Source organism: Trifolium pratense, linkage group LG1 (genome assembly GCF_020283565.1).
Source record: "Trifolium pratense cultivar HEN17-A07 linkage group LG1, ARS_RC_1.1, whole genome shotgun sequence".
Lineage (NCBI taxonomy): Eukaryota > Viridiplantae > Streptophyta > Magnoliopsida > Fabales > Fabaceae > Trifolium > Trifolium pratense.
The window spans coordinates 27,870,404-27,894,349 of record NC_060059.1 but is presented as its reverse complement, the minus strand read 5'-3'; the positions used below and the strand labels follow the sequence as shown (position 1 = coordinate 27,894,349).

At 33.1% G+C, this 23,946-nt stretch overlaps 1 protein-coding gene across 2 annotated transcripts in view; it reads left to right on the top strand.

Annotated features, from left to right (window-relative positions):
* LOC123924644 overlaps positions 1-22,517 on the top strand; it is a 52,198-nt gene extending 29,681 nt beyond the window's left edge. Inside the window, exons 4-13 of one of the 2 annotated variants that reach the window (XM_045977607.1) lie at positions 7,627-7,887; positions 10,680-13,466; positions 13,814-14,059; positions 14,155-14,880; positions 15,023-15,829; positions 16,030-16,782; positions 17,226-18,053; positions 18,144-18,845; positions 18,934-19,743; positions 22,115-22,517. In XM_045977607.1, coding sequence (XP_045833563.1) covers positions 10,722-13,466; positions 13,814-14,059; positions 14,155-14,880; positions 15,023-15,829; positions 16,030-16,782; positions 17,226-18,053; positions 18,144-18,845; positions 18,934-19,743; positions 22,115-22,120 — 7,623 coding nt within the window. In that variant the 5' untranslated portion in view covers positions 7,627-7,887; positions 10,680-10,721 and the 3' untranslated portion in view covers positions 22,121-22,517. The remainder of the gene's footprint in view (positions 1-7,626; positions 7,888-10,679; positions 13,467-13,813; positions 14,060-14,154; positions 14,881-15,022; positions 15,830-16,029; positions 16,783-17,225; positions 18,054-18,143; positions 18,846-18,933; positions 19,744-22,114) is intronic. The other variant, XM_045977601.1, reaches the window with a different exon arrangement.
* Positions 22,518-23,946: the final 1,429 nt, after the last annotated feature.

The following is a 23,946-nucleotide window of genomic DNA, read 5'->3' as shown; positions in this document are numbered from 1 at the left end:
AAAGTAAAGACTAAAAATGAAAATTCTATGAAACTATATAGGGACCAAAAATATATTTAACCCAAAAAATTTTAAATAGTTTTCCATAAAAATTATTTTTGAGAGATATCTTTTCTTTAAATTCTTAATTTTCCATAATAATTTTCCTATGAGCTTTTACTTTTTTTCTGTTCATTGTTGTCCATTCTAAGCCTGAACCTCCGCAATTGGACCTTCATCTTGAATCCCCGTCGGTTTCTCTCCCGACCCCCCTCATTTCTTTTCTACACCTTGAATTTTCGTTTTTGTCCTTGGGGTACTTCGGTTTATACGAACCAAATTTTTTTGTCATGCTAAAAAATTCAGGTTTATATAAACCGAAATATTGTGTTCCAAATTTTTTCAGCTTTCCTGCATAAATTCTGCATGAGACCCTCAACTTCCACAATTTATTTGAAATATTAAACGATGTCCGATTTGAGTAAAAGACCACTTGTTGGAAAGCTTAGAGTGTCAAGAATACAAATATAATTTTTGTTTTGAGTGTTAACTATCCAATTGGTTCAGTTTGACCAAATAATGGGTACTGGTACAGAAACAGAGCATAAACTTTCCACAAACTTGTAGGTAGATTTTCTCATACTATACTTAATGAAATTTAACAATTCTGGTGTCAATATTGTATGAAAGTTTTCTTCTTTACACTGGATTAAAAATCATTAGCATACGACTTATATTCAGAGAGTTATCATAAATTTACCACAGGTATCTCTACAACATTTTGCAGAAACTTTTCTCAAACTTGTAGGTAGCGTTTCTCATACTATACTTAATGCAATTTAACAATTCCGGTGTCAATCTTGTAGTACATTTTGTCTTCTTTACACTGGATTAGAAATCATTAGCATACGACTTATATTCAGAGAGCTATGATAAATTTACCACATGTATCTCTACAACATTTTATAGAAACTTTTCTCAAACTTGTAGGTAGATTTTCTCATACTATACCTAATGAAATTTAATAATTCCGGTGTCAATCTTGTAGTAAATTTTGTCTTCTTTACACTGGATTAAAATTCATTAGCATACGACCTATAGTCAGAGAGATATGTAAAATTTACCACAGGTAGCTCTACACGAATTTTCACATAAAGTTTCCTTCTTTTTGGGGGGTATATGTTATTTCAGTTTATATAAACCGAATTTTTTTCCATGTTTAAAAACTTCGGTTTATATAAACCTAAGTTTGTTGGCAAAAAAATTTCATACCGCAAAGTGCAAAATGGGATTTTTTGGGGGGTAGAAAAGAAATGAGGGGGGTCGGGAGAGAAAAGTTCCCCCGTCACACCACATCGGGGTGGCAAAACGGGCCCGATTCATCAAGCCGGGCTCCTTCTTGTCTCTTCATAGTTCTCTTCATAGTTCATACTCTTGCTTCTTATTATTCTTTATCGGATTTCTAGTGTAAGTTAAATTTTTATTCTATTACTTGAACCAACCTCATATACGGTGGTTCAAATTTTTTTTTCCTGATTCATTACCTTAAACACATAGCTAAATAATTCATTTATGATCAGAGTGAGTGCTTGCTACGTGTTTATAAGTAGTATATGTTAATGGACTTAGAGTATATAATTAATGGACCTTGTTTTATTTTGAGATTTATTTCAATGCTATCAAATTTATTTTGGATTTATTTTATATCGGTGAATTTACTTTTACTTTGAGACTTGTTTATTGTTGGATTTATAATTACCTTGAATTTGTTAGCTATGTTTTTTTTTTTTTAAAGAGTTAACTATGTTGTTAGATATGCTGATCTGATGTTGTGTTGGTGTTTAATTTGTCTCATCATGGGCTATTTTTTTTACAAATTTGTTTGTTTCCATAAAAATTATTTTTGAGAGATATCTTTTTAGTAGTAGTAGTAGTGGCATGAATGAAAACAAATTGGTTTTAAAATTTTTAATGGATGAAAACAGATGGTTAATTTTTTTAATGAATATGGTTCGCTAATTTTTTTGACGAAAATACGATATTTATTCATTCAAATCGGCAAAGTACATCAATCGAAATTATTATATATTTAAATCCGCTAAAAACTAAAAAGGATGAATCTGCGAACAAGCTCATAGCATCCGAGTTAATAGCATAAAACGGCTCAATGTTCACAAATATGACAAAACCTACAATTAATATAATAAGCTTCAAGTGTCCGGAATAGTCATGCCTCCGGATCTGCAACGTTGACGACTCTAAAATCATTGAATCTACTTTGAATTTGGATTGAAAACAATCTGCAAATTTAAACGAAATAAACACCGTACAAAGACGGGATAAACACCGTACGAAGATAGGATAACAAACAACTCCGCGCTAAATAAGGCGGGACAAACGAAAAAATCACAAAGGAAAACTCAAAAGAAACCTAAGAGTGTGTTTGGATGAGGGATTCTAGAAATTTAAGAGATTTTAAATACTAGGCAATTCAATTGATTCAATTGAATTCCCTTCATTTTCAAATTCCATTATTTGGATAAAGTGGTGAAATTCCATAGATTGTAAAATTCTTTGTTTGGGTAATGTAATTAAATTTTTTCACTTAATTTTATTTATTTTAATAAAATTGACCATAAACCCAAAAGAGCGGCCGAAAACTTAAAATGAACTGTAAACCAAAAATCGACCTGAAACTCAAAAAATCGGTCGAACACTAAAAAAATCGGCCCAAAACCTAAAATCGACCGTAAACACAAAAAATCGGCCGAAAAACCGAAAACCGACCAAAAACCCTAAAATCGACTATATACTCTAAAATTGGCCAAAAACCCAAAAAATCAGTCGAAAAACCAAAAATCGACCATAAACCCAAAAAATCGGCCGAAAAACCTAAAATCGGCCAAAAACCCAAAAATCAACCAAAAAACCAAAAATCGACTATAATCCTGTTTTCGGCCGATTTTAGGATTTATAGTCGATTTTTGGTTTTTCGACTGATTTTAGGGTTTATAGCCGATTTTAGATTTTTCGGCCGATTTTAGGGTTTATAGTGGATTTTAGATTTTGGGTCGATTTTAGGTTTTCGGCCGAGTTTTTTGGGTATAGGGACGATTTTAGATTTTTCGGCCGATTTTAGGATTTATAGTCGATTTTAGGAATTTTGGCGGAATTTAAGTTTTTTGGTTGTTTTTTTTTAGTTTTCGGTTGATTTTAAGTTTTTCGGCCGATTTTAGGGTTTATAGTCAATTTTTGAGATTTTGTCCGATTTTTTGGGTTTATAGTCGATTTTTTGGCTAGGGGCACAAGATATGCAAGACGAATAGGGAGAATACTAGTTCGTAAAAGATGGATTTCATTTGGGATTTAGGTTTTTTTTTCTTACAGTATAAGGATTATTTTTTTTGACAAATATTATAATTTAATTTATTATTTTATCAATAAAAATATATTGTAATATATTTTATTGAAATTAAAATAAAAAATAATGACATGTAATTGTTGTGTCCATGTGGCATTTGCCACGTCACAATAGAGTTGCCCACATCATCAAAATTGACTCAAAAGTAGGGTGAGGGATAAAAAAATTTAAAAAATTGAAATAGGGGGACCAAAAAGTTGGTTTTTAAAATATGGGGACTCAAACTTCAAAATATTGAAAATAGGGGGACCAAAACTGCATTTAAGCCAATAAATTAAGAGCATTTGGATATCAAAGTAGAGATAAACATGGATCCTATCCTTCCATGTCCTCCACCTAGAGTTGTCAAAGGGGCCGGCTCGGTCCGGCCTTGCCCGGGGAGGCCCGATCATATAAAAGGGGTCAGCCCGGTCCGGCCCGTTAACTTCATGGCCCGACCCTCTTAGTCCAACCCATTAAGCAAAAGCCTACATGGCCCGATGGGCCGGCCCACTAATTTTCATAGTTTTTTTTTTCGAAAAAAAAAACAGATGCTAGTAAATTTATGTTATACGTCTCAACTAAATCTCTAAGAAGGTAATTCGTATCCCTATATTTTCCCACATAATCTCTCAAACAACAATATCTTCCTCTTTATCCTCGTCAAACAAACAAACAAATCTCTAACAAATAATCTCATTCTAATTCAATAAGTCTTTTTGTCATATTATTATTATTATTACTAGCGGCCAAACGAGCACGTTCCCTGTCCGTTTGCATGATCCGTGTTTTCTATTTTGTCTTATTTTATGGTGAGTTTGTTAATAAAAGATTTTTACGGCTAAAAAATGTCTTATATCATGGCGAGTTTGTTAATAAGATATTGTTGCTATTATAGTCCACACCAAATTTTTTTGTATACTCTTTATATATAGGTATAGATTTTCATCTCATATCTCAGTATTTTATATCTACTTTTAATATATTAAAATTAATTACTACAAATTAATTACTACCAAAGTTACTAATTTATCCTTAGTAGGTTTAACCATATTCCAAGTTTTAAACCAATCGTTAGTTGGACGTTCAGTGGTGATTGGCGCTGAACTTGGTAGGAAGGACCGTGGTTCGATCCCTGCAACACGATCAGGAGGAGGCTGAAACCACTTGATGCCAGAACTGACCTCCGAACCAGATTAAACTAGTGGTGAAAAACCAAAAAAAATTATTCCAAAGTTTTATATCTTTCATTGTAATTTAAGTAAAAATAATAAATAAAAAGAATATAGAAAGAATATAAAATAAATACAATAAAAGATGATATGCTTAAAATAACCATATTCCAAGTTTTATATCCTTCATTGTAATTTCACAAAAAAAAATTAAAAATATAGAAAGAATATAAGATAAATACAATAAAAAGATGATATGCTTAAAAATAAGAATAAAACAGATTATAGATAGGAACAAAACACAACTAATAACAATAAAACGACAAAAAAAAATTATATATGAATTTATGCATAAAAATAGGACCAAAATATATAACAATAAAAAGATTATAGAATTTTTTTAATTCTTTAAGGGGTCGGCCCAAAAGCCCGTGGGCCGGCACATGGCAGCCCATGAAAAAGCCTGGCCCGATAAGGCTCGGCCCCCTTTTTATGAAGCCTTTACCGTGTAAAAATATAGGGCTATACAATAGCCCTAACCCAGGGAGACTACGCAAAATGCGTAGGACAAAAATATATACCAACTTCTAGTCCTAAAAGACAAAATAGAAGTGAAAAAAATTCGAGGCGAATGAACCGGCTGTCAACAAGAAAACGGTCCACGTACCCGTTACTCCTTACAACAAGCGATATGACTTTTTCAAGCTAAGCAGTCTGTAATCAAGGAATGATACAAATTATTCAATGAGGCTAAGCACCACGAGCACGAGAAACACCAAAATCAACAAACCGATTGACACGACGAACGACTACTACCGTCAACACAAAGTATTTACGCACCAAACTCTTTGGAACATTATTTTGGGACATAAAAAATATTTGTGAGTTTTCAATATTTTATAATATCGACTTTATTATTTTGGGACATAAAAATTTCACTACTACAATTCTGGCTTACAATAGCACTATTTTAATAGCACTTTTACACAAGTGTTATTATATATCTCACTCAAATACGTAGAACAGCGCTTTAGTAACAGAAGTGCTATTGTAGGTAGCGATTTTTTTTATCAAAGGTGTTTAACAGCGCTATAATAAGTGTACTTAAGATAGCACTTTTTGGTACCTTAGATAACACTTCTTCAGAAGTGCTATTATTGGGTCTTCTAGTGAAATTGTATGGTTGGTTTCAATTTTGGAGTAGCCAGAATTGATTCTAGACGTGTAGAATTGATTCTGGCTTGTTTGGTTTCTTAAAAGTAGAATTGATTCTGCTTCCAGAATTGATTCTACTTGAAGCTATAAATTGTAGCTTTTGATTCTAGAATTGATTTTTACACTCAAATTCTTTTGTTCAACTCACTTTTGTATGAATATATCCAAACATAAAAAAAAATTGGCTTAATTAGTCTATTGGTCCCTTAAAGACATTTTAGGTTTTACAATGGTCCCTTAAAGAAAAAAAAGGTCCGAATTGGTCCCTTATGGTATGTTTGGTTCGGGGTTTTTGGAGGGGAGGGGAGGGGAGGTGAGGGAATATTTTAAATGTTTTGTGTTTGGTTCAAATTTTATGAGGGGAGAGGAGGGGAGGGGAGGTGAGCAAAATCCCTCCAATGTCCAATTTTTGCTTCCCCCCAAATTGGGGGGATTTGGAGGGGAGGGGAGGTGAGGAGAGATGAATTATTATAATTTTAATTACATTGACATAATTATCCTCATATTTATTTGAAAATACCAAAACTTTCCTTTTAAAATTTATATTAAATCATACTAAGTTATTTGCTTGTTGCCATTTTTTTTACGTTGCTAACATCCTGTGTTTATTTTTTACCTGTACTATTTTTTTTTTGTTTTAATGTACTTTTTTTTACAAGATACTTGTTTTTATTTTTTACCTATCCTACAACATTTTTGGATGAATACTTTTTTTTTTATATATAATAAAATGAACACTTTTTAATTCATTGCACTATATATATATATATATATATATATATATATATATATATATATATATATATATATATATATATATATATATATATATATATATATATATATATATATATATATATATATATATATATATATAAACTATCAACAAGTTTTTTTAGGAAAATTAACTATCAATAAATTGTTTTATACATATTTTCATATTCTACACATTATATTTTAGAAGTGCTCTAATATTTTTGAACATAAAAATTTTTGTTAGAATTTTGTATTTGATTATTTCTGGAGTTTTCGGTTATTGAATTTTCATATTTAATTGTTTATGTAGTGAATACTGAATAATTTTAAAATGTTGAGATTTTGTAAAGATTTCAAGGATAAAAAAGTAAATTAATTTTAGAATCCCTCCCCTCCCCTTGTGAACCAAACACATATTTAATAAAAATCTGTCACCTCCCTTCCCCTCCCCCTCTTTTGAACCAAACATAAATATTATCCTCCCCTCCCCTCACTTCCCCTCCCCTCCATTAAAATTCCTCCCCTTCCCTCCCCTCCCCTCCTTCTATTTCGAACCAAACAGACCCTTAAAGAAAAAAAGGTCCGGATTGGTCACTTAAAGACATATATTTTTGCCATATTGGTCCTTTCCGTTAAATTTTAACTCCAAATATAACAAAAAATTTCAATGATTAAAATTTTAAAAATTAATAAGGTTTTTGGTGGACCACTTACACTTAATGACATCCACAATTCAGTCTGCTAAAACTAACGTTTTTTTGTAAAAAATTGACGGAAATGACCAATTGAGAAACAGATGTATCTTTAAGGGACCAATCCTGACCTTTTTTTTTTTTTTAGGGACCATTGTGAAACCTAAAATATCTTTAAGGAACCAAAAGACTAATTAAGCCAAAAAAATTCTATCAAACTCAATTCTGTCAAAATCAATTTCGTCAACCGCAAAACCAAACATATAAAAAAAAAACACTGAAAATTTCATTTTGGCGCTAAAACTAAAAAAACATGCTCCCTCACTTTTTCACTTTTCACTCTAATTTTCCATTTTGAAGTTACTTTTCACTTTAATTTTTACTTTTCACTCTCACTCTCATTTTTCACCAGATCCAAACAACCGTAGACTGCTCACTACCACCGTCTCAGAACCACCATCTTCTCACACCACCGACGAACCCAGAACTCGACAATTTCATCGTTCCTGTTGTCATTTCACCGTTCCGAAGAACTCGCCGTCTCCATCGTTCCTCTCTTCAGTCACTCTTCATCATTGTTCAATCTTCGCACCATCTTTCCGACGAACCTTCCATTGTTAAACCCTAAATCCCAAATAGAAGGATTGTTACTGTTGTTGAAGGCTTGAAGGAGGTAAAAATTTCCACTCTCTTTATTTTTCTGTTGTTGATGCCTTTTGCATTTTGGATTTTTCTGTTGTTGAAAGTGAGTTTGGATTTTTGTATGAATTCTTTAAGCTTGGATGTTGATGGAAGGTTGAATTAATTGCTTTTGTTTCACTTTGTTTCATATTGGGTTTTGAAATTGAAATTATTCGTGTTTTGAAATTGGTAATTGATTTTCTTGTTCGTTGGATTTTCCTTCCCTGTTGCATAAATAGGCATATTAGAGTGCTCTAAGTAGGAATTATTTCTAAGTCCTGTTTGTGTGGTTAGTATGCATGAAAATTGAAAACACAACACAATTTTGAGACCAAAAGTTATTAAAAAAATACTTACAAGTCTATCCATTGTTGTTAAAAAATACCTACAAGTGTATATTCAATGTCTTAACTGTTAAGACCAATTTGGCGTAAAATCCGAGACCGGCATACGTAAAATCCGAAACCGGCATGGCGTAAATATGTTACGGGTTTTTGCATATTTAAATGGTGGCTTCTAAGATGAGGGCTCAATCAAGTCCTTCACCGGTGTACCACTTAATTCGACCATTAGATCAAAGAACTCTACAGGATCCCATTAGTCACAACCACACAGGATTTTATCTCTCTCTCTCTCTCCCCCCTTTCCATTTACTCTTTCACTTTGCGTCAACTTCTCCATCTTTAGGCATAGAAGCACGGTGAACGTGAGTTCCTCAATAACTTTTATGCCTCAGTTTTCCGTCATCCTCGAAAGTTTCTGACAACTTTCCTCCATATCTAAATCTAACTTTAAAGAAAGCAATGTGAAATTTATTCAATTTCAACTTCAACTGGGTTTCGATTCAGGACAATTTTTTTGTCCGTCGTTCTTATCCGATAAAAAAAAAAAAACTAGATCTTGATATACCTTCGATTCTGTATATAGTTTTAGAGATAAATTGAAAAAATGATATCCTGAATGACAGATGATTAAAAGAAAGGGGTAGAAAGAAGTTGGGAAAAACTGTGTGAAACTCTTGGATTTGTCAAATACTAGCAGATGGAAACCTTGATTATTAATGTTGTTTTCCTTTACATTATTTCAATTAAATCTGTGATGCGGCTATGGCCAAAGATTTGGTTTGCCAAAAGAAAGGCACTTGGTTGATTGGTACAGTGGGAGAAGCCACAGTCAACCAGGTGTGGAAATTAGGGGCAAAATTGTGTGTGAGAGTGTACATATGTTCTCGTATTTCTAAAAATAGATCTAAACCATTGATAAAATCTGACGGTATTTTTTAAGTGGTACACCTGTGAGGGACTTAATTAAGCCCTCACCCTAGACTCCACCTATTTAAATAAAGAAATATTTTATAAAAACACTACATTAATTGTGATATTTTGAAAATATTCACGAGTTTTCAAACTTATCTCTATCTACTTTATTATATCGGGATATACCAATATATTTCTAAAATAAAAGCCAAGTGCGGTGAAAATATTAATTAATAGATTGTTGCACATAAAATTAATAAATATTTTATAGAAATATGATATTTTGAAAATATTCACAAATTTTCAAAATTTTAACATATCGACTTTATCATTGCGCACATAAAATGTGCAACAGGCACGGTGCAAATATTTAACGGGTTTTTGCATATTTTATAGTAATGCTATATTATATAGACACATAAAATATGCAATAGACTTGTGTGAATGCACGGGTATTTTTCTAGGATATATATAATACCTGTGTGTAGTTGTAAATATATATATTAAATTGAAAGAAGAAAATAATATATTTTGAAAAAAATTTGTTTAGATATTTATGTCAAATTAAATCATCTTTTAAAAAACAGAAAATTAATAAAAAAAATTAAAAATAAATGTGGAGTCGACACGTGTCATAAAATACCTTACTTGATTCTATTTTACTTTGACCTAAATACAGTTTTGATCCCTCAAATTTTACAATTGCTCGATTTTTTTACCTGAACCTCTGCCAATTTGTTGCCATCAGATTGCTGATCTTCCTCTATTACACATATATTTGTGCTCTAAAACAGTTCCCTCTTTGTTGTGAACACCAAAATTGGCATGTTCCTCCCTTAATTTACAGTCTCATGAAAATCCCTAATGTTCTCTCTTTCCACCCTTGAAGAATGGGGTTGAAGGAAATGGTATAAGAGCTTCCCCAAATTTGGGTGAATTTGTTTGAACATGTTCTCTGGGTTTTTTATATATCCTGGGTTTATTTGAAGATATTTATGAAGGTGGCAACGAAAATTAAAGAAGAATAAGGAAAGATGAAGAAAAGTGATTTTTTTGAAAATCTATAATAACATATAGGGCTTTAAATCTAAAATCTGATTTTTTTAAAGGGACAAAAGTTAAAAAAAAAAAAAACTATATACATTATAGGGCTTTAAATCTAAAATCTATATACATTCTAAAATATAACGTTAATTTTGTAAAAATCTATAATAACATATAGGGCTTTAAATCTAAAATCTATATACATTATTACATTCTGTTGCAGTCTTTTGTCAAAAGAGAAGTAATATAATAGGGAGCGGTACATTAAGTCGTTAAATTGATAGATTAACGATTTATGTAATAACATATAGGGCATTAAATCTAAAATCTATACACATTCTGTTTCAAGTCTTTTGTCAAAAGAGAAGTAATGTAATAGGGAGCTTCTACCGGTCCATTGGAATAATGTTCTCACCTTTTCAAATGTCTCTCTTTTTTCTTTTCCACTCATCCAAAAAATATTATCTTTTGTTTTCACTTTCAGACCGACTCAAGCCACAAAGACAAGGAGAAGAAAAGAGAATCAATGGAAATTCTAGTTTCTGTTGTTGAAAAAGTTGCAGATTCTATCTTTGTGCCTATTGGACGTCAAGCAAGTTACGTGATATTCTATAAAGGAAATTTCAAGAAGTTAGCAGCTCATGTTGTACGCCTTGAGGCTGAACGAGAAAGAATGGTCCATTCGATTGAAGAAGAAAGGGGAAATGGTAAAGAAATCGAAAGAGACGTTGTGAATTGGTTGGAGAAAGTAAATGAGGTCATTGAAAAAGCAAATCAACTTCAAAAAGATCCTCGTCGTTCCAATGCCAGGTGCTCAACATGGCAGTTCCCGAATTTGATTTTACGACATCAACTAAGTAGGAAAGCCACAAAAATTGTAATAGATGTCGTTCAAGTTCAAGGAAAAGGGATGTTTGATCGAGTTGGTTACCTTCCCATCCTAGATGGAGTAGCCTCCTCCTCTGCAAAAGGTGGTGAAAATTATGAGACAAGAGAGTTACTTAAGGAGGATATTGTGAAGGCTCTGGAAGACCTTAATTCATGTATTATTGGTGTCTATGGGTTGGGTGGGGTGGGTAAGACCACTCTAGTGGAGGAAGTTGCTCAAATATCCAAGCAACGCAAATTGTTTGATAAAGTGGTTAAAACACATGTATCCAAAAATGCCGACTTTAAAACAATTCAAGGGGAGATTGCAGACTCGTTGGGTTTGCGATTTGATGAGGAGACAATTTATGGAAGAGCAAATCGCCTAAGACAAAGAATCATGATGGAGAAAAGTATCCTTGTCATTCTAGATAATATATGGACCATGCTTGATTTAAAGAAAATAGGAATCCCATTTGGTAATGAACATAATGGTTGCAAATTATTGATGACATGTAGAAATCAAGACGTGTTGCTGCAAATGGATGTTCCAAAGAATTTCACTTTCAAACTTGAACTTATGAGTGAAAATGAGACATGGAGTTTGTTTCAATTTATGGCTGGTGATGTGGTTAAAGATAGCAATTTGACAGATGTAGCAATTCAAATTGCCCAAAAATGTGAAGGATTGCCTCTTAGGATAGTGACAGTAGCGCGTGCAATGAAAAATAAGAAGGATGTTCAATTTTGGAAATATGCATTACGGAAATTACAAAGTAATGATGGTATAGAGATGGATGCACTAACTTATTCTGCTCTGGAATTAAGTTATGACTTTTTGGAGAGTGACGAAATAAGGGATCTCTTCTTACTTTTTGCATTACTCTTTGATAATGATGTTGAGTACTTCCTAAAACTTGCAATAGGTTTGAACATATTAAAGCATATTAATACCATGGATGATGCAAGAAACAAACTTTACACAATAATCAAATCTTTGGAGGCGACTTGTCTTTTGCTTGAAGTTAAAACATGTGAAAATATCAAAATGCACGACTTTGTTCGTGATTTTGCTACCTCTATAGCACGTAGGGACAAACATGTATTTCTAATAAAACAACCAAATGACGACTGGCCAACCAAGGATTCTTTAAAAAGGTGCACACAGATCTTTCTAGATAGGTTTCCTATGCACATGCTTCCTCCAATGTTTGATTGTCCAAACATCAAGTTTTTCTGTTTGTCTAGTGAGAATCGATCTTTAGAAATTCCTGATAATTTTTTTGAGGGTATGGGAAGCCTTACAGTTCTAGATTTAACATCTTTGAACTTGTCTTCATTACCCTCCTCATTTCGGTTCCTAAGCAACCTTAAAACATTGTGTTTGTATTTTTGCGTTCTGGAAAATATGGATGCAATAGAAGCTTTGAAAAATTTGCAAATTCTTAGCCTCTGGAAATCTTCAATGACCAAGTTGCCAAGAGAAATAGGTAAATTGACTCAATTAAGAATGCTTGATTTGAGCGATTCAGGAATAGAAGTAGTCCCATCCAACATCATATCCAACTTGACTAAATTGGAGGAGTTGTACATGGGTAATACCTCTATTAATTGGGAAGATGTAAATTCAATAGTTCAAACTGAAAATGCAAGCATTAGTGAGCTTCAGAAACTACCCAACTTGACTGCTCTAGAATTGCAGATTCGCGAAACTTGGATGTTGCCAAGGGACTTGCAATTGATGTTTGAGAAGCTGGAAAAATATAAAATAGCTATTGGAAATGTATGGGAATGGTCTGACATTAAAGATGGAACTTCAAAAACATTGATGCTCAAACTTGGTACCAATATACATTTGGAGCATGCAATTAAAGCATTGATTAGAAGTGTTGAGAAGTTGTACTTGGATGATGTAGATGGAATTCAAAATGTGCTTCATCAGCTAAATGGAGAAGGATTTCCATTACTGAAATATCTCCATGTCCAAAATAATGCAAACATGAAGCACATTGTTGACTCGAAAGAGAGAAATCGAATCCATGTGTCGTTTCCCATCTTGGAAACTCTAGTACTTCACAATCTTAAAAACTTGGAGCATATATGTCATGGTCCACTTTCAATCACTTCTTTTGGAAGTCTTAGTGTTATCAAAGTCAAAAATTGCATCCAGTTAAAATATATTTTTTCCTCTACAATGGTTAAAGGACTTTCTTGCCTTTCTGAGATTGATGTTTGTCGGTGTGATTCTATGAAAGAGATAGTGCTCGAAGACAACAGATTAAGTGCAAATAATGAAAAGATTGAGTTTCTTCAATTGCGTTCTTTGACTTTAGAACATTTGGAGATGCTTGATAATTTCTTCTCTTGTTATTCGACGGATTCTTCACCATTTTTCAATGCTCTGGTATGTTATTTTGTTTTTAAGCTTCTGTAAATACTAATGATATAAGTTTTTATATTGTTTTGTGTATGCAAAAACAGATTGATTAATTAATTAATAGTATCATCATCAATATTTGTATGATTATCAATATTTTCCGTTGATAAATACTTAATAAAAAGGCTAAAAGCGATCCTTCATATAGTATATATCACCACTTTAAAAATGAGAACTGTTATAAAGCATATTTCACATCACCTCACAACTCTCTTGGTTTTCCTAATTTCACAGAAACGAATGCAACTATTTGAACTCTTTTTTACTAGTTGTCATTGATTACGGTCCAAACTTTAAAACATGTTTTTATGCAGGTTGCATTTCCTAATTTGGATAACCTTAAATTGAGCTCACTCAATTTGAATAATATTTGGAATGACAATCTTCATTCAATGCACAACTTGACTAGCTTGGTTGTGGATAATTGTGATGGGTTGAAGTACTTATTTTCATCTAGCGTGGTTGGAAGTTTTAAGAACCTCAAACACCTAGAAATAAGTAATTGTGCGATGATGGAGGAGGTTATAGCTAAAGAAGAGGGAAACAATGCATCAAAAGAGGTATGCTAATTTTACCATTAGGAACATTCCAATTAATGTTGAACTTCCTTTTAAAAAAATACTTATAATGATACTGGTTATTTATGAATGCACAGGTTCATTTTTTGAAATTAGAAAAAATCATATTGAAGGACATGGACAACTTGAAGTCAATATGGCACTGCCAATTTGAAACATTGAAGATGTTGCAAGTGAACAATTGTAACAAAATTGTGGTGGTTTTTCCTTCTTCATTGCAGAAAACATATAATAAGTTAGAGATGTTAGAGATCACAGATTGCAGTTTAGTGGAAGAAATATTTGAATTGAATTTTAATGGAAGTAGCAGTGTAGAAGATACAACACATTTGAAAGAAGTTACTATCGATGGATTGCACAAGCTGAAAAAGATATGGAGTGGTGATCCTCAAGGAATTCTTAGTTTTCAAAATCTAATAAATGTAAAACTAAATAATTGTGAAGGTTTGGAGTATCTATTACCACTTTCCGTAGCCACTCGTTGCTCACATCTCAAGGAACTTCATATAAAATTTTGTGGAAACATGAAGGAAATTGTTGCAGAGGAGAAAGAATCTAGCAGCGTGAATGCAGCTCCATTATTTGAGTTTAATCAACTGAGTACTTTATTGCTTTGGCACTTGGGTAAACTCAAGGGTTTCTATGCTAAAAATCATGCCCTAGCATGTCCATCTTTGAAGGAAATTGATGTTGTCAATTGTGAAAAATTGAATTTGTACGGACCTTTATATAAAGGAAGCTCCAATTTTCAAGAGGACAAACTCTTTGTATTAATGCAACAACCACCTTTCATTGTCGAAGAGGTATGCATATTAATTATGTAAATTTACACTTGCATATTTCTTGAACGATTAGAAAAAAACATAAATCTTATCCATCCATCTATCTATAACGTTTAATATTAAATGTTTAATTCTTTTCAATTGCTCTTTAAATGTCTTTTAGGTGATTCCAAATTTAGAGAAGTTGAGAATAGATCACAAGGATGCTAACATAATATTGCAAGCCCAAAACTCAAGTGGCTTATTCACAAAACTCACATTTCTTGGTTTGTCTGCTTATAAGAATGAAGATACATTTCCTTATTGGTTTCTTCAAAATATGCGTAGTCTTGAAGCACTAGTTGTTGAAAGGAGCTGCTTCAAGAAGATATTTCAAGATGAAGGAAGAATGAGTGAGAAGACTCACACACAAATCAAAAGGTTGACATTGAGTGCATTACCTAACCTTGAACATATTTGTGAGGAAGGATCCCAAATTGACCCGGTTCTTGAGTTCCTTCAAATCTTATATGTTAAGGAGTGTTCTAGTTTGATAAATTTGTTGCCCTATTCTGCCACCTTCAGTCATCTGGAATATATGGAGATAATATGTTGCAATGGGTTAAAAAAATTATTGACATCTCCAACGACACACAGTTTGGACAAACTTTCAACACTTAAGGTAAAAGAATGTAATTCACTTGAAGAAATAATTACCGGAGAGGAAAATATTCACATTACATTTATTAGTTTACAAATATTGATGTTGGAAAGTTTGCCTAACCTCAAACAATTTTGCTCTAGTAAGTGCTTCTTCAAGTTTCCGTTGTTGGAAGTAGTAATTGTGAAAGAATGTCCTGGCATGGAGGTTTTTTCTGAGGGATATATAAGTACACCAAATCTTCGAAAAGTTAAAATTGCAGAAAATGATGAAGAATGGTTTTGGAAGGGAAACATAAATGACACAATAACCAGCATGTTTGAAGATAAGGTATGCTTGATTTCGAATTAATTTCTTATTTAAAAACAAATTAATGATTTGTGCTTTCTTGTTTTGTTTTTGTTTTCCTGATGATGATTATGATAATTGTATTTCAAATTTGCAATGCATTTTACTATGTGTATAGATTTGGTAAATTCATTATCGATTATTTTTGTTTGAACAAACTTGTGATACAATTATTTTCACAGGTGACATTTGGTAGTTTCAAACATTTAAAACTATCTGAACATCCTGAGTTAAAAGAATTATGGTGTGGTCAACTTCAGTTGCATAATGTATTTAGGAGTTTGAAGTATCTTGTGGTTCATAAATGTGATTTTTTATCCGAGGCACTCTTTCAACCAAATTTACTAGAAGTGCTAAGGAACTTGGAAGAATTAGATGTCAAAGATTGTAATTCATTACAAGCAGTTTTTGATTTCAAAGGTGAATTTGGAAAAGAAATTGATCTTGTGAAGAATTCTACTCAATTGAAGAAATTAAAATTATCTAATCTTCCAAAATTGAAGCATGTATGGAAGGAGGATCCACATAACACTATGAGATTTCAGAGTTTAAGTGAAGTGTTTGTTGAGGAATGCAAAAGCTTGTTAAGAATATTTCCACTTTCAGTAGCTAGAGATATGATGAAACTTCAAATTCTTGATGTACGTGATTGTGGTATTGAAGCAATTGTTGGAAAGGATGAAATAACAGAGGTGGTGGAGATAGTTAAATTTGTGTATCCTCATTTAACATCCATTATACTTACTGATTTGACTGAACTTAAGGCATTCTTTTTGGGAGTCCATTCTCTTGAATGTAAATCATTGAAAATGATTGACATGTTCGGATGTCCAAAATTATATCTATTTAAGATAGAGCCTTTTAGACAGCAAGAAAATGCCATAAATGATGAGCTCAATATCTCAACACATCAACCTCTTTTCGTGATTGAAGAGGTAAGGGTAACATAAAATATATCATCCTTACTGATTGTTAGTTGGTCTAGTGGTGATTGACACCGAACTTTGTAAGGAGGACCACGGTTCGATCTCTCATAACTGCGATCGGGTGGGTTTAAACCACTTGTCTAGTGGACCAGATACTGGTAGTGGAAAAAAAAAATGATCCTTGCTCTGAATATACTTTTTTGTTTTGTTTTCACCACCAGTATCCAGTCTATTGGACCGTCTAATATGGTTCGAGGGTCAGTTCTGACAACAAGTTGTTCCAGTCCCCTCCCGGTCGCAGTTGCGGGAGATCGAACCGTGATCCTCCCTACCAAATCAAGCGTCAATCACCAATGGACCAATTAACATTCGTACCCAACTCGTCTGTGCAATATATTGCTCGGTTGAGGCTAATTATTTGGTTTTAATGTGATATTAATTGGTTGCAACAGGTATTCAATATGGAGAAATTGAACATGAATATTAAATATTTTGACATGATATTGCATAGCAAATATTCAGAGGTTCAATTCAACAAAGCCAACCACATTGGTGTGAGCGAATTCTACAATGATGAAGAAGCTATTTTTCCATATTGGTTCTTGAAAAATGTTCCTAATTTACAAACCATTTTAGTCCAATGGAGTTCCTTCAAGGAGATATTTCAAGGTGAACAATTGGTAAGTAAAGAAAAGAAAACTGAAATTATCCCGAGACTCAAAGAGTTGAAATTATGGTACCTGAACAAGCTTCAATGTATATGGAAAGAAAGATTTGAAATGGACCCTGTTCTACATTTTCTTGAAAGAATGATTGTTGCTCAGTGTTCCAGTTTGATAAAGTTGGTTCCATCCTCTGCTACCTTTAAATACATGACCTATTTAGAGGTGGCAAACTGCAATGGATTGATAAATTTGATTACATACGCAACAGCAAAGAGTCTAGTCAAACTCACAACAATGAAAATTGCAATGTGTGATTCGATCGAGGATATAGTGAACGGTGAAGAAGATGAGACAAATGAGATTGTATTTTGCAGTTTACAATCTCTCGAACTAATTTCTTTACCAAGGCTTTGTCGATTTTGCTCATGTCCATGCCCCATTATGTTTCCGTTGCTCGAAGTTGTAGTTGTCACAGAATGTCCTCGAATGGAACATTTTTCATTGGGAGTGACTGACACACCAAATCTTCAAAATATACAAATCGAAGAAAATGATGAAGAAAATCGTTGGGTGGGTGACCTCAACGGAACAGTTAAGAAGTTGTTTGATGATAAGGTATGATTTACTTTAATCCAACAATTTATTTATTTTAGGTTAGTTTCAGACTAATTAGAAGCATCTTTGATTTGTTTCTTGATTGTTCAGGTTGCATTTCGTAAATTCAAATATTTAGCCTTATCCGACTACCCTGAGCTAAAAAGTTCGTGGTATGGCCAACTTGAAAAAGATGTGTTTTGCAATTTGAAACATCTAGTGGTGCACAATTGTGACTTTTTATCGCATGTACTTTTTCCGTCAAATGTAATGCAAGTGCTACATGGATTGGAAGAACTAGAAGTAAGAAATTGCGACTCATTAGAAGCAGTGTTTGATGTGAAGGGTATGAAGTCTGCAGAAGAAATATTGATAAAACAAAGCACTCAATTGAAAAAATTGACTTTGTCCAACTTACCCAAGTTGCATCACATATGGAACGAGGATCCACGCGAAATTATCAGCTTTGGAAACTTATGCACGGTGAATGTATCTATCTGTCAAAGTTTGATATATATTTTTTCATTGTCATTATGCGAAGATCTTGGACATCTTGAAATTCTTGAGATAGAATCTTGCGGAGTGTTGGAAATTGTAGCGATGGAAGAAGGAACAATGGAAAATAGCTTTAAATTTCCTCAATTGAATAAATTGGTACTAGGTGATTTGATAAACCTCGTGAGCTTCTATGGTGGAAAGCATTCTTTAGATTGCCCTTCATTAAAGGTTCTGGATGTTTATTATTGCGGAGTATTAAGAAATTTTTCCTTTGACAATTTAGACTTTCAACGATCTTTGTTTTCTATTGAAAAGGTAAATTTTACCATAACTTGTTTTTCTTTATCTGTCTTTTGTCATAATAAATTCGTAGTTATTTTCTTTCGGATGTTTAATTTTTCAGGTGAGTCCCAACCTGACGGAATTGGCAATAACTGGCATAGATTTGTTGGAGATATTGAATCAAGAAAATATATTTCAACAAGTTCAAATTCTTCGTTTGCAATACTTGGATGAAACTCCTACAACTTTCCTGAATGAATATTCTCACACAAAATTTCCTAATCTTGAAACATTCCAAGTGCGTAATAGTTCTTTTGAAACATTGTTCCCCACTACTGGTTATCTCAGAATGCAAATTTCAAAGCAAATAAAATATTTGGGGCTTCGTGAATTGGAAATGCTCAAGCACATCTGGCAAGACGACTTTCCATTGGATCATCCTTTGTTAGAAGATCTTGAAGAATTATGTGTATGGGATTGTCCAAGTTTGATAAGCTTGGTACCATCGTCGACATCTTTCAAAAATTTAACCTATTTACAAGTGGACAAATGCAAAGAGCTGGTTTATTTGATAACAACTTCAACAGCTGAAACTTTAATTCACCTCGTGACATTAAAAATAATGAACTGTGAGAAGATGCTAGATGTTGTCAAGATTGATGAAGAAAGAGCAGAGAAAAACATCATATTTGAAAACTTGAAATACTTGGAATTGACTTCTTTGTCAAGTTTGGATAGCTTCTGTTATGAGAATCACACTTTCATATTCCCATCTTTGTTATTTGTCACTGTTAAAGAATGCCCTAAAATGGAGATCTTCTCATCAGGAGTCACAGTGGCACCATATTTGACAAAAATTGAAGTGGGTGAAAAAACTATGCGATGGAAAGGTGACATTAACACAACAATTCAACATTTATTCCTAGAGAAGGTACACAATATCATTATTATTAAAATTATTTGCTTATTATTATTATTATTATTATTATTATCATTATTATCAAGGCTCACAATATTAATTTAGTGCATGATTGGACAATGACTTTGAAATTAACTATAGAATAAATTTTCATAGTGTAGTCAATTAGAGTCTGCAAATTTACAAGTTGGTAAAATCAATTTTTTGTTTTGTTTTCCACCACCGGTATCCGGCCCACTTAGAGTGTCATTTATCCAGTGATTGTGTGTACCTCCATATAGTTGTTTAAGACCATACGTGGAAGTCCTATCCGTTTTTGTGGGCCTTTAGCATATTTGGCTTTTAGTCAGCCCAAAACAGTTGCCCCCAAGTCCTTAGTATGAATATAGTAAGGATTTGAACGTAACATTGCTTCGTGGTCTTGAAGATATGATTTGCAAGAATTTCGTGCCATCACTGAAGCTTTGGCCAAGTTTCGCCACTACTTGGACATAAGTTTGTCATAAGAATTGATCAACAAAGCCTCAAATCTCTATTAGACCAGACACTGCAAACCCGTAGCAACAAGCTTGGCTGCATAAATTCATGGACTTTGATTTTCGCATGTTCACTATGGTGAGCAATTTTATCTTATATATCAACAATGTTTGAGAGGCACGCAAAAGGATTCGGCTTATTCTGTTAAAGCTGTATTACTTTACTGGAAGGACAGGTTTACCATTCCACCTAAGAGTAAGCTAATTTTTTAGATATTGGTCGAATTTCATGGTTCACCATTAGGTGGTCATGCTGGCATCACTAGAACCATGGCTAGAATTTCTGCTCAATTCTTTTGGCCTCAGATGCGTCACACTATTACTCAGTATGTTCAGCAAAACAATGCACCATTTGTCAGCAAGCAAAACATGTTACCACATTACTAGCTGGATTACTTACTCCTCTACCTATCCCTGCCAATGTTTGGGAGTACATTGCACTGGATTTCATCACGGGACTACCTAATTCATGTGGATTCACCATCATTCTAGTAGTTGGTGATCCCATGACTAAGTTTGGATATTTCTTTCCCATGAAGAAGGACTATGTCAGTAAGAAGGTTGCTGAGATCATTATGCAGAATATTGTGAAATTGTATGGCATGCCAAAATCGATTGTGTCAGATCGGGACAAAATCTTCACAAGCAAATTTTGGCGACATTTGTTTAAACTGCAAGGCACTACTTTAACAATGAGCTCTGCCTATCACTCCCATAGTGATGGTCAAACCGAGGTACTCAATAAATGTTTGGAAATGTATTTAAGGTGCTTAACTTTTACAAATCCAAATGTTTGGTCCAAGATGCTTTACTGGGCAGTGGGCACTAGATGCTTCATACTAGTGGAGCTATGAACCCTTTCAAAGCTTTATATTGAAGAGAACCACCAGCTCTCACTCGAGTTACTTGCCCTCCAGATGCAGTAGATTCCAATGTCTCACAACAACTCAGTACCAGAGCTCATTTTATTGCCCAGTTACAACAAAATCTACATAAAGTTCAACAAGCAATGAAGTTTCACGCTGACAAGAGAAGAGTGCATATGAAATTTGATGTTGGTAATATGGTTTTGGTTAAGCTTCAACCATATAGACAAATGACTGTGGTTGCTAGAGGGAACAAACAAGTTGAGCTTGAAAGTCATGGAAACAAGGAAAGGCTCGAGGGTGAGGAAGAGAAATCCTAAGTATCTTTAAATAGGAAAGGAATATTTTGTGTATGGGGTGTGAAATGTATGAACTAGGATATTTTCTATCTCTTTAACAACTCACAGTTAGTTACTGCAATTTCACCATTGTAGCTACCTTATTGTACTTGATTCAGTGATTCTGTATTCAAGTAATTATAATAATCTACCTTTTTACTCTCTACACATAACAGATTCCTAGTGGGAACAATTCTTGGCCATACTTTATAACTTACGTCGAACTCTAGATTATCGGACCTCCTTCTTTGGAAACCAGAGGGTTAATAGCCAAAAAAATAAAAAATAAAAAATCCAAGGTTGAAGATATGGGTGAGATGTATTTGATATAGTTATAGATGATGATATTGCATTCACCCTATCCATAAGAAAAATTTAATTGGGCCATGTGAGCAACATTGATAGAAAAGTTTTATGTATAAGTGTGACATTGTTGAGACGTTCTTCATGAATATTGAGTCCTTCTAATCAACGAGACTCTTAATTTGCTTTGATGTAATTGATTAGTGTTACATAATTAGATTTCCATGAGCTATTTTATGCTTTATTTTTTGTGTTAATTGATTAGTGTTTCATAATTATATTTTCATGCATTGTTTTATGCTTTTTATTGACGTCAATTGATTGTTAATTGTCCGAGCAGTTGTGAGCTAGGAGGTCAAGATGGTATTGCCACAGATCCTGAGGAGTGATCAACATGCCATAGAAGCAATGATATAGGTTATTTTTTTAATTATTCTATGTTGTAATTAATGTTATAATTGTTTTTCTTGTTTGGTTATGTTTTTTTTTTTTTTTGGTTTCTAGGGTCAGCACTGTACTTTGGTGTACAAACTTGTTATTTCAACAATTTGTTAGTGATTTCTTTCGATTGCTCTGCACTCTTTTTTCCTTCACTAGGTTTTATCCCACTGGGTTTTACTAGTAAGGTTTTTAATGAGGCAGAAGTTATTCATGTTTTGAGTTTTGGTGTAATCCTCCCAAATTTGTATCTTTTTTTTTTTTTTTTTTTTTTTTTGTACTTTTCAATAAAGTGCTCCAATTTATCTGTGATAGGATTGACGCTCCAACATAGTTAAAATATCTTATTCTATCATGCGATACTTTTCACTCTATTAATTTTATTGTTTTAAAAGTTCTTTAGTTAAACGGCAACTTAAATCTGACATTATGGTGTGTGAACGGCCATAAAAAAAACAAAAGGTTGATAATTCATACTGAAGGAAAAAATTCACGTGAATGCATACACAATACTTAACATGGCTAATGCTACGGTGGACCACGTGATCTACTAAATATGAATTTTACGAAATTCATCATTGGATTGAAAGTTTATATCGTATAGATCATCTATAAATTTTTTTAAAAAATTTTTGAAAATCATTTGATATGTTATTGAGACCCATCAAGATTTACGTTATTTAATAAACCGTTAATCTTGATGTGTCTCAATAACATATCAAATGATTTTCAATTTTTCTAAATTTTTCTATGAATGATCTATATGATATAAATTTTCAATCCAACGATAGATTTTGTAAAATTCGTTATAATGTTATTCATGACTGGTCCATCATGGACCACTTGATGAAGTGATCCTTATTAGAATTTACCTACTTAACATTTAAACTCAAAATTTAACCCATAATAAGTACATCACGTGATCCCTGAGTCATAGTCTTTGGCTCCGTCACTGATATATACAATTCTAATTGCTTATTGAGACATTGTTAGTGAAAACCCTAAATGATAATAAAATTTGATGGAAGAACAATTGACATTGGCATTTGTTCTGTTCGTTTGGAGAATGACATGATAGCCAACAATTTTTTTAGTGATATTCACTTTTAAGGTGGCCGGGTCATGTATAGCTTTAGATCATATTATGATATTTTCTTTTGCTACCCTATTCATTTTTTCGCGCACTCTACGAAATTAAAAAATACCCCTATTCGCTACTTAAGTAGCAGAACACTCTATTAAAATTGTTTTTTTTTTAACGTTACTTAAGTAGAAGACGGTATTTTTCAAAACTTTCTCATTCTTATAACGCCCACTACTTAAGTAATGGAGGGTAAAACGGAAAATCCGTAGGGCGTGCGAGAAACTAATAGGGTGACAAAAAAATCTCTAATATTACATAGTAGCATTTGGTTTATCGTATCAAATATTTCACATATAAATTTGGAGGGAGATCCTTTTGGCTAGATACGACTATCTCTTTCCCTCACCACATCTTGGGGGGCGGCCAAGCGGGTTTGCAGGGGTGTCCTCTTGGTGGAAAGATGTGTCCCTTCTAAGGGTACAACTATGGCAAGTTCGGACTGATTCTCCGAAGGTGTGGTTAGGAAGCTTGGTAATGGGAGTTCGACTGCTTTTTGGTTTGATCCTTGGGTGGGTGGTTTGCCTCTAAAAGACCAGTATCATAGGTTGTTCCATGTTTCAGAGCAATGTTTAGAGTTGGTGGGGAATATG